The following is an 11297-nucleotide window of genomic DNA, read 5'->3' as shown; positions in this document are numbered from 1 at the left end:
GGAAGAGAGAATGTCAGGGGTGCGTGGGGTCCTTAATTATGCTGGCTGCTTTGCCAAGGCAGCTGAAAGTATAGACGGAGTCAATGGATGGGAGGCTGGTTCACGTGATAGATTGGGCTACATTCATGACCTTTTGTAGTTCCTTGCTGTCTTGGACAGAGCAGAAGCCATGCCAAGCTGTGATACAAGCAGAAAGAATGCTTTTTAAGGTGCATCTATAAAAGTTGATGAGTTATAGTTGATATGCTAAATTTCCTTAGTCTTCTGAGAAAGTAGAGGTGTTGGTGGACTTTCTTAACTATTGTGTCTGCATGGGGGAACCAGAACAGGTTGTTGGTCATCTGGACACCTAAAAACTTGAAGCTCTCGACCCTTTCTACTTTATCCCTATTGATGTAGATAGGGACATGTTCTCCTTTGTGCTTCCTGAAGTCCATAGTGTGTGGTACTTGAACTTGGGGGAGCAGAGATGAAGGCTGTGCCAGGGTAAGGGGCTAAGGTCAGAAAGAGGAGTGGTTTTAATGAGGACGGAAGGCATTGATGATGAAGGTGGAACAACAAAGGAGTAAAATGGTAATGAAGAGGATCCCCAGGCCAGCTGGGGCACCTCCCTGAGGCCGGGCCTGGACGGGGCGGCTCCTCCCCGGGGGCGGGCCGGCTCCTCCTCGGGGTCGAGCCGCTGTGCGATTGGCTGCGGCTGGGAGCCGGTGTCAGAGCCTCTGCTCACGGGGACAGTCGGCGAGAGGAGGCGGAGGGCGGCCCGTCTCTCTCTCGGTACAGGAGCCCATGCCTCCCGGTGTCAGATGGCCGGGACTCGGTACTCGGAGGCTGCAGTGGAGAGGGGGAGGGAGCGGCTGAACATGTAGCCGGCCCCGCCCGCGACATGGCCGAGAGCGCCGGCAGCCTGAAGTCGGCCAAGGTGTGGCGAGAGGCCGCGCTGCGCTGCAGGAAACTCCGGGGCAACCTGCGGCAGCTGAGCCTGTGCAGCCAGGCCGGCGGCGGGCAGCCCCTCGCCCTCCCGGATAACCTGAGCCAGGTTCACATCCTCAACCTGGCCAACAACTCGCTGCAGGAGCTGCCCGAGGGGCTGGAGCCGGCCTCGCTGCACGGCCTGCGGGCCCTCATCCTGCGGAGGAACCGCTTCTGCCGCCTGCCGGCGCCGCTGTCGGGGCTGGGCCAGCTGGACGAGCTTGACCTGGCCCACAACTGCCTGGCCCAGCTCCGGGGCGAGCTGCTGGCCTGCCTGCGCCGCCTCCGCAAGCTGGGCCTCAGCCACAACAAGCTGCGCCTGCTGCCCCCCGAGCTGGGCCTGCTGGCCAGCCTGGAGGAGCTGGACCTGAGCTTCAACGAGCTGGGCGGCCTGCCCAGCACCTTCGGGCAGCTGCAGGCCCTCCGCACCCTGGACCTGGACCACAACAAGCTGAGCCACTTCCCGCCGCAGATCCTGCAGCTCGGCCAGCTGGAGGAGCTGGACTTCTCCGGGAACCAGCTCCAAGCCCTGCCGCAGGACATCCGCCTGCTGCGCTCCGTCAAGATCCTGTGGCTCAGCAGCCTCCGGCTGCCCGCCCTGCCCGACTCCTTCTGCCGCCTGGCCGCCCTCGAGAGCCTGATGCTGGACAACAACGGCCTGCACTCGCTGCCGCCCAGCTTCGGGCACCTGGAGCGCCTCAAGATGATCAACCTGTCCTCCAACCGCTTCGAGGAGTTTCCGGCCGCGCTGCTGGAGCTGACCAACCTGGAGGAGCTGTACCTGAGTCGCAACCTGCTGTCCGTCATCCCGTCCAGCATCTCGGCCCTCAGCAAACTGGCCACCCTCTGGCTGGACAACAACCGCCTGAGGTACCTGCCCGACTCCATCGTGGAGCTGGTCAACCTGGAGGAGCTGGTGCTGCAGGGCAACCAGATCGCCATCCTCCCCGACTCCTTTGGCAAGCTCTCCAAGGTCAGCCTCTGGAAAATCAAGGACAACCCTTTGATCCAACCGCCCTACGAAGTCTGCATGAAGGGGATCCCCTACATAGCGGCCTACCAGAAAGAGCTGGCCCTATCTCAGCCTGCAGTCAAACCCAGGTTGAAACTTGTACTGATGGGCTCCAAATGTGCTGGCAAGACTTCCTTGAGGCAGTGCCTGGTCGGAAACATGACCAGTCTCCCTGCCATCCATGGCAAAGGAATCGAGGTGACTCAGTGGGTGGCCGATGCAGAGAAAAATTTAACCTTCATTGTCTATGATTTGGCTGGGGACCAGAACTATGATCTTATCCAGCCCTTCTTCCTCTCTCCTGGTGCTCTTTATGTCCTGGTAGTCAGTCTGAAAGCTTACGTCTCTGGTCGCTTTTATGAATTGGTTGGGTGGTACTTGCACCTGCTCGGGGCTAGGGTCCCTCATGGTGTTGTGTGTGTGGTGGGTGCCCATGTGGACCAGTGCAATGAGAAAGAGGTGGAGGAAAAGTGTCTGGACATCCATCATCAAATTGCCCTCCAAGAGAAGCGAGACGTTGAGGTCATGCAGGCTGTGGCCGAGAAGGTGGACGGGGCTCTGGGGCAGGAGTTTGATCTGCGAGCTACTAGTCCACATGCACCCTTTTATGGAGTTTCTGATAAGAACTTGAGGAGGAAGAAAGCTCAGGTACAGTACCTATTGAACAACCGCCTTCAGATACTGTCCCCGGTCATCACTGTGAGCTGTCAGGAAGACCACATTGGAATTAACCGGTTGAAGGATAAGTTGCTCTCTGTTGCTGAACACCGGGAGATTTTCCCCAATCTACACCGAGTCTTACCCAAATCCTGGCAAAGGTTGGAAGAGCTGCATTATAAACCTCAAGAGCTCTGGCTTTCGTGGTGGGACTCAGCCAGGCTAGGATTACAAGCTGGTCTTACTGAAGACCGACTCCAAAGCGCCCTGTCATACCTGCATGAAAGTGGTAAGCTGCTGTATTTTGAGGACAGTCTGACTCTCAAAGAGTGCGTCTTTCACAACTTGACCAAGCTCATCGACATCCTGAATGTCTTCTTCCAGCGTGATGCCTCCGTTCTGCTCCAGAAACTCTTGGCAGATGCCAATATCGATGAGCTGAGGGCAACACAACTCCATCATTATGTGGAGGGATTCCTGCTCCATGGGCTGCTCCCTCTGCACATTATTCGACTGCTTCTGAAGCCACATATCAAAACTCAGCAGGATCTCCATCTGATTCTGGAACTATTAGAGAAGATGGGACTATGTTACTGCCTCAACAAACCCAAAATTACACCTCTAAATGGTGCAACAGTTTGGTTCAAATTCCCCTGTTATGTGAAAAATGAAGTTCCCCATGCTGAAGCTTGGATCAATGGGTCTAACCTCTCTGGGCAACCATTTGCAATTGAACAACTCCAAGTGGAATACAGTTTCCCTTTTTTGTTCCCACCAGGCTTATTTGCTAGATATAGCGTCCAGATCAACTCTCACATTGTGCACCGGTCAGATGGCAAGTACCAGATCTTTGCTTACAGAGGCAAAGTTCCAGTAGTGATCAGTTATAGACCAACCCAAAGTAGTCTGCAAGCAGACACCTTATCCATTGCTAGTCATGCTTCATTGCCAAATATTTGGACAGCATGGCAAGCCATAATCCCTCTGGTGGAAGAACTAAATGTGCTTCTCCAGGAATGGCCGGGGTTATACTTCACTGTGCATGTCCTGTGCTCCAAGTGCCTTAAAAGAGGGTCCTCAAATCCTCACACTTTTCCAGGTAAGAGCTTCCAATAATTAGATGCAACTGTCTCAACACATCACATCTATATGTGATTCGTTAAGCTTTCACTTACATGTTTTTATTTGTGCTTTAAATTCATTAGGCTGTTCCATTTTATGTTCAAAGAATTGTGAAAGTTGGAGCTATGGCACTCCTCTTAGAGCCACAAAACCACATCTAATGACAGTCAATGATTCTCAAAGTGTAGCCTATGGATCACAAGGTTGCTGCAGATGTGCCACTCCAAAATGCCAGCTACTTTTGAGTGATGTCACAGTTGAAGCCGTAAGAGGGGGATAGAACCCTCATCCCCACCATCTGGGTGATGACATACAACTAGAACGACGACTGCAGAATGAGCGAAAGCAACAGCAATGTGGTTTTATAAGCAAGATTTATGGTACTGTTGACTGACCAGCTGAACATGGAGTCCAAAATGAGGCTGAGGTTCTCCAGCTTGGATGAAGGGACCAAATGTATGGTTAAATTGATAATACCATAATAGGTAGAATAATTTGTGCAGAGGGCACAAGGAACATGCAAAGCCGAACAGGTTACGTGCAAATCTTTGGCAGATGGATCATAATGTGGGGAAATATGAACTTGCCCACTCTGGCAGGAAGAAGCAGCATATTAATTAAGTGGCGAGAGATTGCAGAACTCTTGAAGTACAGAGGAATCTGGTACATGAATCGCAAGTACAGCATGCGATTAGGAAGACAATTGGAATGTTATCTGTTGAAGAGGGTGTGGGATTTAAAAGTACAAGATGTTTAGCTACAGTTGTATAGGGCATTCATGCGATTTCAGTACTGTGTAAAGTTTTGGTCTCAATTAAGAGAGGCTATAAATGGTTCAGTATCATTTCAGGGAAGGTTCATTGGACTGATAACTTGGTATTGGAGAGTTGCAAGGAGTGCGTAAAGGTTGAACTGGCTGGGCTTGTAGCCTTGAGAGTTGATCTTAGTGAATCACATTAGATTTTGAAGGCACTTTATGGTGTATTAGGGTGTCAAGAGGACTAGAATACAAGAGCAGATGTACTTCTGAGGCTGTATAAGGCTCTGGTTGACTCCATTTGGAATATTGTGAGCAGTTTTGGGCCCCGTATCTAAGGAAGGATGTACTGGCCTTAGGGTCCAGAGGAGGTTCACGAGAATGATCCCTGGAATGAAAAGCTTGTCATATGAGGGATGGTTGAGGACACTGCGTCTTCACTCGTTGGAGTTTAGAAGGATGAGAGGAGATCTTATTGAAACTTACAGAATACTGAGAGGCCTGGATCGAGTGGATATGAAGAGGATGTTTCCACTAGTTAAATGGTAGCAAATGGCATCAGGAGGGATGTGAATTACCAATTAAGCTAACTTGCTTATTAATGGGCATTTCTATATTTCTGCCAGCTGCCCATTGATGGGTAGGTCACTTGGTTCACCAAGGCAGCTTTCCAGGAGTGTCTTTCATTAATGATGGTCCTTGGTTCACGATGGGTTGCCTATTCCTGGTGCCAGTGGCCTCTCTGCAGCTCCAGTGCTAATGCTGGGTGGATCCTTCCAATGTGCCTTGGCCTAGCCATTAAAAATATCAGCCTTAGCCCTCTCTCCTCCCTGCAGCTTCAGCTGTGGCCACAGCTGTCAGTGGCACTGTTGAAGCTGCCAAGCTTGGCCTTCTGGCCCAGCAGCTCAGCCTCGGGGATTGGAAGAGCCCAGCCAACAGTAGCACTGGAGCTGCAGGGAAGCCATTAGCACCATGGATACCAGAGGTCTAAGAATTGGCTGCATCTGTAATGTTCTTTGTGCAGCTCTGTCATTCAACTGTAAATGCTCAGGCCCTCACATTTGGTCTGTACTTGGTTGACGTATTGGTAAGATCCCAGCTATCATAATTACAACACAGGATTGCACTAAGAGACTTTGCCAATAAGAGTAGCTTGGGAAGTGATAGGATATTGCTTGCATGGCATCATCTACTGTGGAAGAGTATTAAAGGTTAGGAGTGAAAAAAGATGTAGTGTTAGATATATAGGGTGAGGGGACTTGCATTGAGCTGTTTTTGACTTTCTAACTCTAGTCTGTCATACTGAAGATATTTTTGCAGGTAGAACACATTTTGAGAGGTTTGAACTGAAGAATATCTGCAGTAGTAACCCGTAGATTTCTACCATTCGGTCCATTTTGTCTGCCAGTTTGTTGTTCCAGTAATCCAAAACTAAGCCCAGTGGTCTGTTCTACCACAGCCCAGTGTCCTTTTGCATGGCAAATATTTATCCAATTTTCCTTCACGATTCAATGGACTGTAGCCATTCCATGTGGTAAAATATGCCATGCTCCAGCAGGTCTAAACAATACGCCCTAACCTCCTTCCTTACACTCGTGGCCTTTTTAAATTAATGGCTCCTCACCAATGCCACCTCAACCAACTGAAATTAATCATTTTGTCAAAACTTTTAATTTCTATCAAATCATCTCCTGCACTTTCCTACCTGAGTGGAAATAGTCCCTTTTATCTGACACACCTACTAAAGCGAAAGTGTTCTCTGGAGGAGGGAACCGAGTGTATGGTGTCGAAATTTTCTGATGACACCAAGATTGGTGGAACAGCAAATTGTGCAGAGGGTGTGGAGAGTCTGCAGAAGGATCTAGATAGGCTGGGCGAATGGGCCAGGAACTGGCAAATGGAATTTAATGTTGGCAAATGTGAGGCTGTCCACTTTGGAACGAATAATGGTAGGAAGGACTATTACTTACTTGGCGAAAAACTGCAGCAGGCGACGGTGCAGAGGGACCCCGAGTCACAAAAACCCAGCCTACAGGTGCAGCAGGTGGTCAGGAAGGCAAATGGGATGCTGGCCTTCATAGCGAGGGGGATTGAATATAAAAGTAGGGAGGTCTTGCTGCAGCTATATAGGGCACTGGTGAGGCTGCAGCTGGAGTACTGTGTGCAGTTTTGGTCGCCGCACTTACACAAGGATATTTTGGCCTTGGAGGGAGTGCAGAGGAGGTTTACTAGGCTGATACCGGAGTTGAGGGGGTTAAACTATGAGGAGAGGCTGAATAAACTAGGCTTGTACTCGTTAGAGTTTAGAAGAATGAGGGGAGATCTCATTGAGACATATAAGAAGATGGATAGGATAGAGGTGGAGAGGCTCTTCCTGCTCAGAAAGGACAGTAGGACTAGAGGGCACAGCTTCAAGATAAAGGGGGGGCTGTTTAGAACGGAGTTGAGGAGGAACTTCTTCACTCAAGGGTGGTGAATCTCTGGAATTCTCTGCCCATTGAAGTGGTGGAGGCTGCCTCGCTCAATATTTTTAAGACGCGGGTTGATAGGTTTTTGATAGGCAAGGGGATTAAGGGTTATGGGGAGAGGGCAGGAATGTGGAACTGAGCCACGACAGATTAGCCATGATCTTATTGAATGGCGGGGCAGGCTCGAGGGGCTAGATGGCCTACTCCTCCTATTTCTTATGTTCTGTGAAAGGATCATCACAACCAGAAGCATTCAGTTTTTCTCTCTCCACATAGACCGGAGTCTTTACTTCCTTAATTTCAAATCTCTGATATCTCTGCAACAACTAACCTCTAAGCTCCTTGCTTTGCACTCCTTTCTATACCTAGTATTCTCATTGTGTTGGCATAATTTGCTAATGTGTGCACTACTCTTGTACAGTACAGTAATAGTGCATTGTCCATTTCCTAATCAACCTTTTGATGAAAGTGAGTTGTGAGATTTAATTGTGTAGCTTCATTGCTCCACACATTGGATTATAAACATCAGTGGCATCACATTCTTGATTGCTCTTTTATTATTCATGGTTAAAAGGAGTTCCATATGTACAGATTGGATTGATTGGCAATAATTGGGAGCAGCTGCTCCTTTTGTGTCTTTGTACTGAAAGATAAGAAAGTGGCCACCAAGTGTATCAACTCTGTTTAGGTCGACCATACTGAAAGATTAATTAAAGTAAGCACTGCATTTATCCCAAGCCTTAGAATTTGACACGGTCCACAGTTAGTAAGTCTCCCCCAAGGCTTATTGAGTTTATGATGTGGAGGTGCTGGTGTTGGACTGGGGTAAACGCAGTAAGAAGAGATCCTCTCCATTGAGTCATTGAATTTATCTGGAGAATTGCTGAATCCTGACCAGAAAAATTGCTGATTCCATATTGGCTGAGAGCAAGGTGCTTTATAGTTTACTTCAGTCCCTGTAGAGAGAAGAACTACCTGCTCTGGTGAAAGTGCTCGATTGTGATCTGCTCTTTAGAGACAGCAAAATCCTGTATCTGACAGCCACTGCTCAACTGGCTGGCTGTGGGGAGGGGCTGAATTAAGATCAGTCCCAGTACTTTTAGGGAAAACGAGATCCGGCACTCCCCATTCTTAATCCTGATGCAGTCTCAGATAAGGAAAGGGGAGCTGGTGAAATGGTTTTAGAGTGTAGATTGGAATATTTGGAGTGGGATTGGGGATAAAACGAATGATTTCTGCGCTTCAGCTTTGTAGCACAGAATCCTTATTTTCATCTCTGCCCAATGCAGAAATTCCCCAGGCTGGTCGCAGGAAGAGGATACTTTTCCAGATCTGACTATCATCCTTATTCCAGGAAATCTGGAAGCAGCTCTGATGATTCATCTGCTTTGGGATTTTTTTCTTCTGTTTTTAAAATTTCAGCTTTCAGAATTACAAGAGTTTTGAACCATGATACAAGCTCAGACCCTACCTGCAGTGCTTGGATAGTTGTCGCAAAGCTTGGTGTACATGGGTGCTTTCCACCTGTTCCAGCAAACCCACGTGGCCTGGTGAAGAACACCTGTGCACAGTCTTCTGCTTAGTGATTTTCTTTGCAGCTCATCTGTTCTAAGTATGTTTGTGTATATGTATGCATGGGCGGCACAATGGCAGTAGTTAGCACTACTGCCTCACAGCGCCAGGGACCCAGTTCAATTCTGACCTCAGGTCACTGTGTGGAGTTTGCACGTTCTCCCTGTGTCTGCATGGTTTCCTCCGGATGCCCCGGTTTCGTTCCACAGTCCAAAGGTGTGCAGGTTAGGTGGATTGGTCGTGCTAAATTGCCCCTTAATGTCCCAAGGTGTATAGGTTAGGGATAGTAGCAGGGTTAATACATGGGGTAATGGGGATAGGGCCCGAGTCAGATGCTCTTTCGGAGAGACAGTGCAGACATAATCAGCCAAATAGCTTCCTTCTGTACTGTAATGAATCTGTGTTTGTATATATGTATGCATGTATATCTGATTATGCAATTTTACAACATCATTCTTCTCATGATGATCCCACGAACTGCAGTGAGAAGAATGATCAGTTGATCAGAGAGCAATGTTGACTCAGGAAATCCTGTGCATATACTCCTGGTAGGAAAGTTGGAACCTTGTTTCAATGTTGAACAAAAGACAGCACTTCCTGCCAGTACAGCATTATCTCAACATTTAACTGATGTGTCAGCTATGATAATGTGACTAAGCCCAAAATGGGGGCCTCAACTCGTAATTCTCTGACTTCGGTGAGTGTGTTACCAATGCAGGGGTGCTGCTCGGATCTGAAGATAACAGGCACATGGGCATACGGTCTTCTGTGTACAAGTTTAGTTGCTCCCTGCCCAATCTCTAGAAAAGAACCTGCAGTTCAATTAGAAATGCATGAAAAATAAAAGCTGTGTGGAGGATGGACAAATTTGTGTGCTGTACTGAAGGTTGAAAGAGAGTGAAGAAGACAATGTTATTTAAAAAGTAGTGGAGTTTTATTCATCAAAATTGCAGAATGACTTCATCCAAGCTACAGCCTTTCTCACCCTGATACATGTTGCAGACATCTATTTGAGCTGTAGCACATTTGTAAGTAGAATGAGTGGCAGCGCCTGTGCACACTGGGTGGATATACATTTGATATAATTAAGGAAGGCAGTAGAAAAAATCTTAAGTTTTCCATTATAGCTAGACATCCCAAAAAGCACTGCTTTTTGCTGGTCCCAGGCTGGGTGCCTGTTGCTTGGCCTGGCATGGATAGGTGCCTGTTACCTGACCCAATGTAATTGGTGTCTGCAGGAAGGGAGTTTTATTGGCTTAATGTCTCACTTTGGCAAAGCCAAAAGGATAAGCTTTTTCAGGTATTTCACCCCATGACTTCAGTTTAATGGCTAACTGATCCAGATAGAACACATCTTCTGCTGGTTGATAGTTTCTGTTATAGCCCTGCTGTGTCTCATTGTTCTGCAATGGTGTGTATTACATCCGCTCGCCCAAAACTGAGTCCTATAAACTGCAGTGTTTTTCCTTTTAATGTTTGACCGTTGCTATTGTTAATTGCAATGGGTCCAATGAGCTGTCACTGTCCAGAGGCCTTCAAGTGACCATGTTGTGAATGCCAAACTGTATTTAGCAAGTTAGCCTTGCTGCAAGCTCTGCCTGTAGTGTACTATACTCAGTATGTCATTCCTTAAACTGCCTCATTTCAAGCCTACTTTGCTCCTAGGCTGTAGAGCCAGTTTTGTTTTCCCCTCCCCCACTGCACTGCTGCCAACATCCATTAGTTTGCTACATTGTTCTTTTTGGTGTCTGGCTTTGTCTTCTACTGAGGAATTTATTAGGGAGGCATTGACTAAGCAGACATTAGTTTGGAAAATGATCAGGGGGCTTGCTGCATTCAGTTTAAGGATCAGAGTTTTCCAAATAAACGGTCTTCATTGAAAGCTTTGATCTGGGCTTTATTCTTTGTGGTCACTGAGTCAGAGCCAGGTGCAGAGTCGGAAGGCTTATAAAAAGGCTGTAAATTACAAAACAGTGACATTTCTGAAGGTCGTGTGTTCAAGCCCCACTCCAGAGACTTGAATGCATGGCTTCAGGTTTTATTGAAAAGATAAAGATGTTTGAAGGATGCACGCTGTTATTAATATGTAAATTGGGCAGCGAACTGCAGTGAGGAAAGGACACTGAAATGTGAATCACCACATCTCAGCCATCAACTTGCAGTTGCTAATAAACTGGCCATTAAACTTATGGGGCAAAGTCTTGTAATAACAGAAGAATTTTAATATTCTTGATTGACAAATTAACTTCTTGCCCAGAAAATCAGTTTTAAGTGTGCAGTCTCGTTCTTTTGAGTTGTGATTTTAGATATTTAAAAACATCAAATTTTTTTTAAAAGTTCATCCTTTTCTGCCTTTCCCTCTCTCTGTCACCTATTTTGATATCTTCACTTTTCTTCTTAGTCCTTGGTTTATTTTTCAATTTGTAAATCCCGTTAAGTAGATATAATCTTTTGTTCACCGAGATCCCAGGTGCCCTGTTTCCCTAACTGCATCATTATCAGCTCATGCTACCAACACTTTGTTAGCAAACCATAAGAGACAGGAGCAGACTTAGGCCACTCGGCACACCAAATCTGCTCTGCCATTCAATCATGGCTGATACTTTTCTCATCCCCATTCTCCTGCCTTTTCTCCATAACCCCGATCCCCTTATTAATCAAGAATCTACCTGTCTCTGCCTTAAAGACACTCAATGACCTGGCCTCCACTGGGCCTCCTCTGGCAAAGAATTCCACAGAT

The 11297-nt window shown here is 47.4% G+C and overlaps 1 protein-coding gene across 2 annotated transcripts in view; it reads left to right on the top strand.

Annotated features, from left to right (window-relative positions):
• Positions 1–747: 747 nt before the first annotated feature.
• Positions 748–11297, top strand: part of mfhas1 (multifunctional ROCO family signaling regulator 1) — an 80448-nt gene continuing 69898 nt past the window's right edge. For both annotated transcript variants that reach the window (XR_013886669.1, XM_080188604.1), the window contains exon 1: positions 748–3737. Coding sequence is in view for 1 of the 2 variants with exons in the window: in XM_080188604.1 (XP_080044730.1) it covers positions 884–3737 (2854 nt within the window). In the remaining variant the exon portion in view is untranslated. The remainder of the gene's footprint in view (positions 3738–11297) is intronic.

The sequence above is a fragment of the Carcharhinus amblyrhynchos genome, chromosome 5 (genome assembly GCF_965287045.1).
Source record: "Carcharhinus amblyrhynchos chromosome 5, sCarAmb.v2.hapA, whole genome shotgun sequence".
Taxonomy (NCBI): Eukaryota; Metazoa; Chordata; class Chondrichthyes; order Carcharhiniformes; family Carcharhinidae; genus Carcharhinus; species Carcharhinus amblyrhynchos.
Note: the sequence above shows the minus strand (reverse complement) of the source record. Positions and strands in the feature narration are given on the sequence as shown.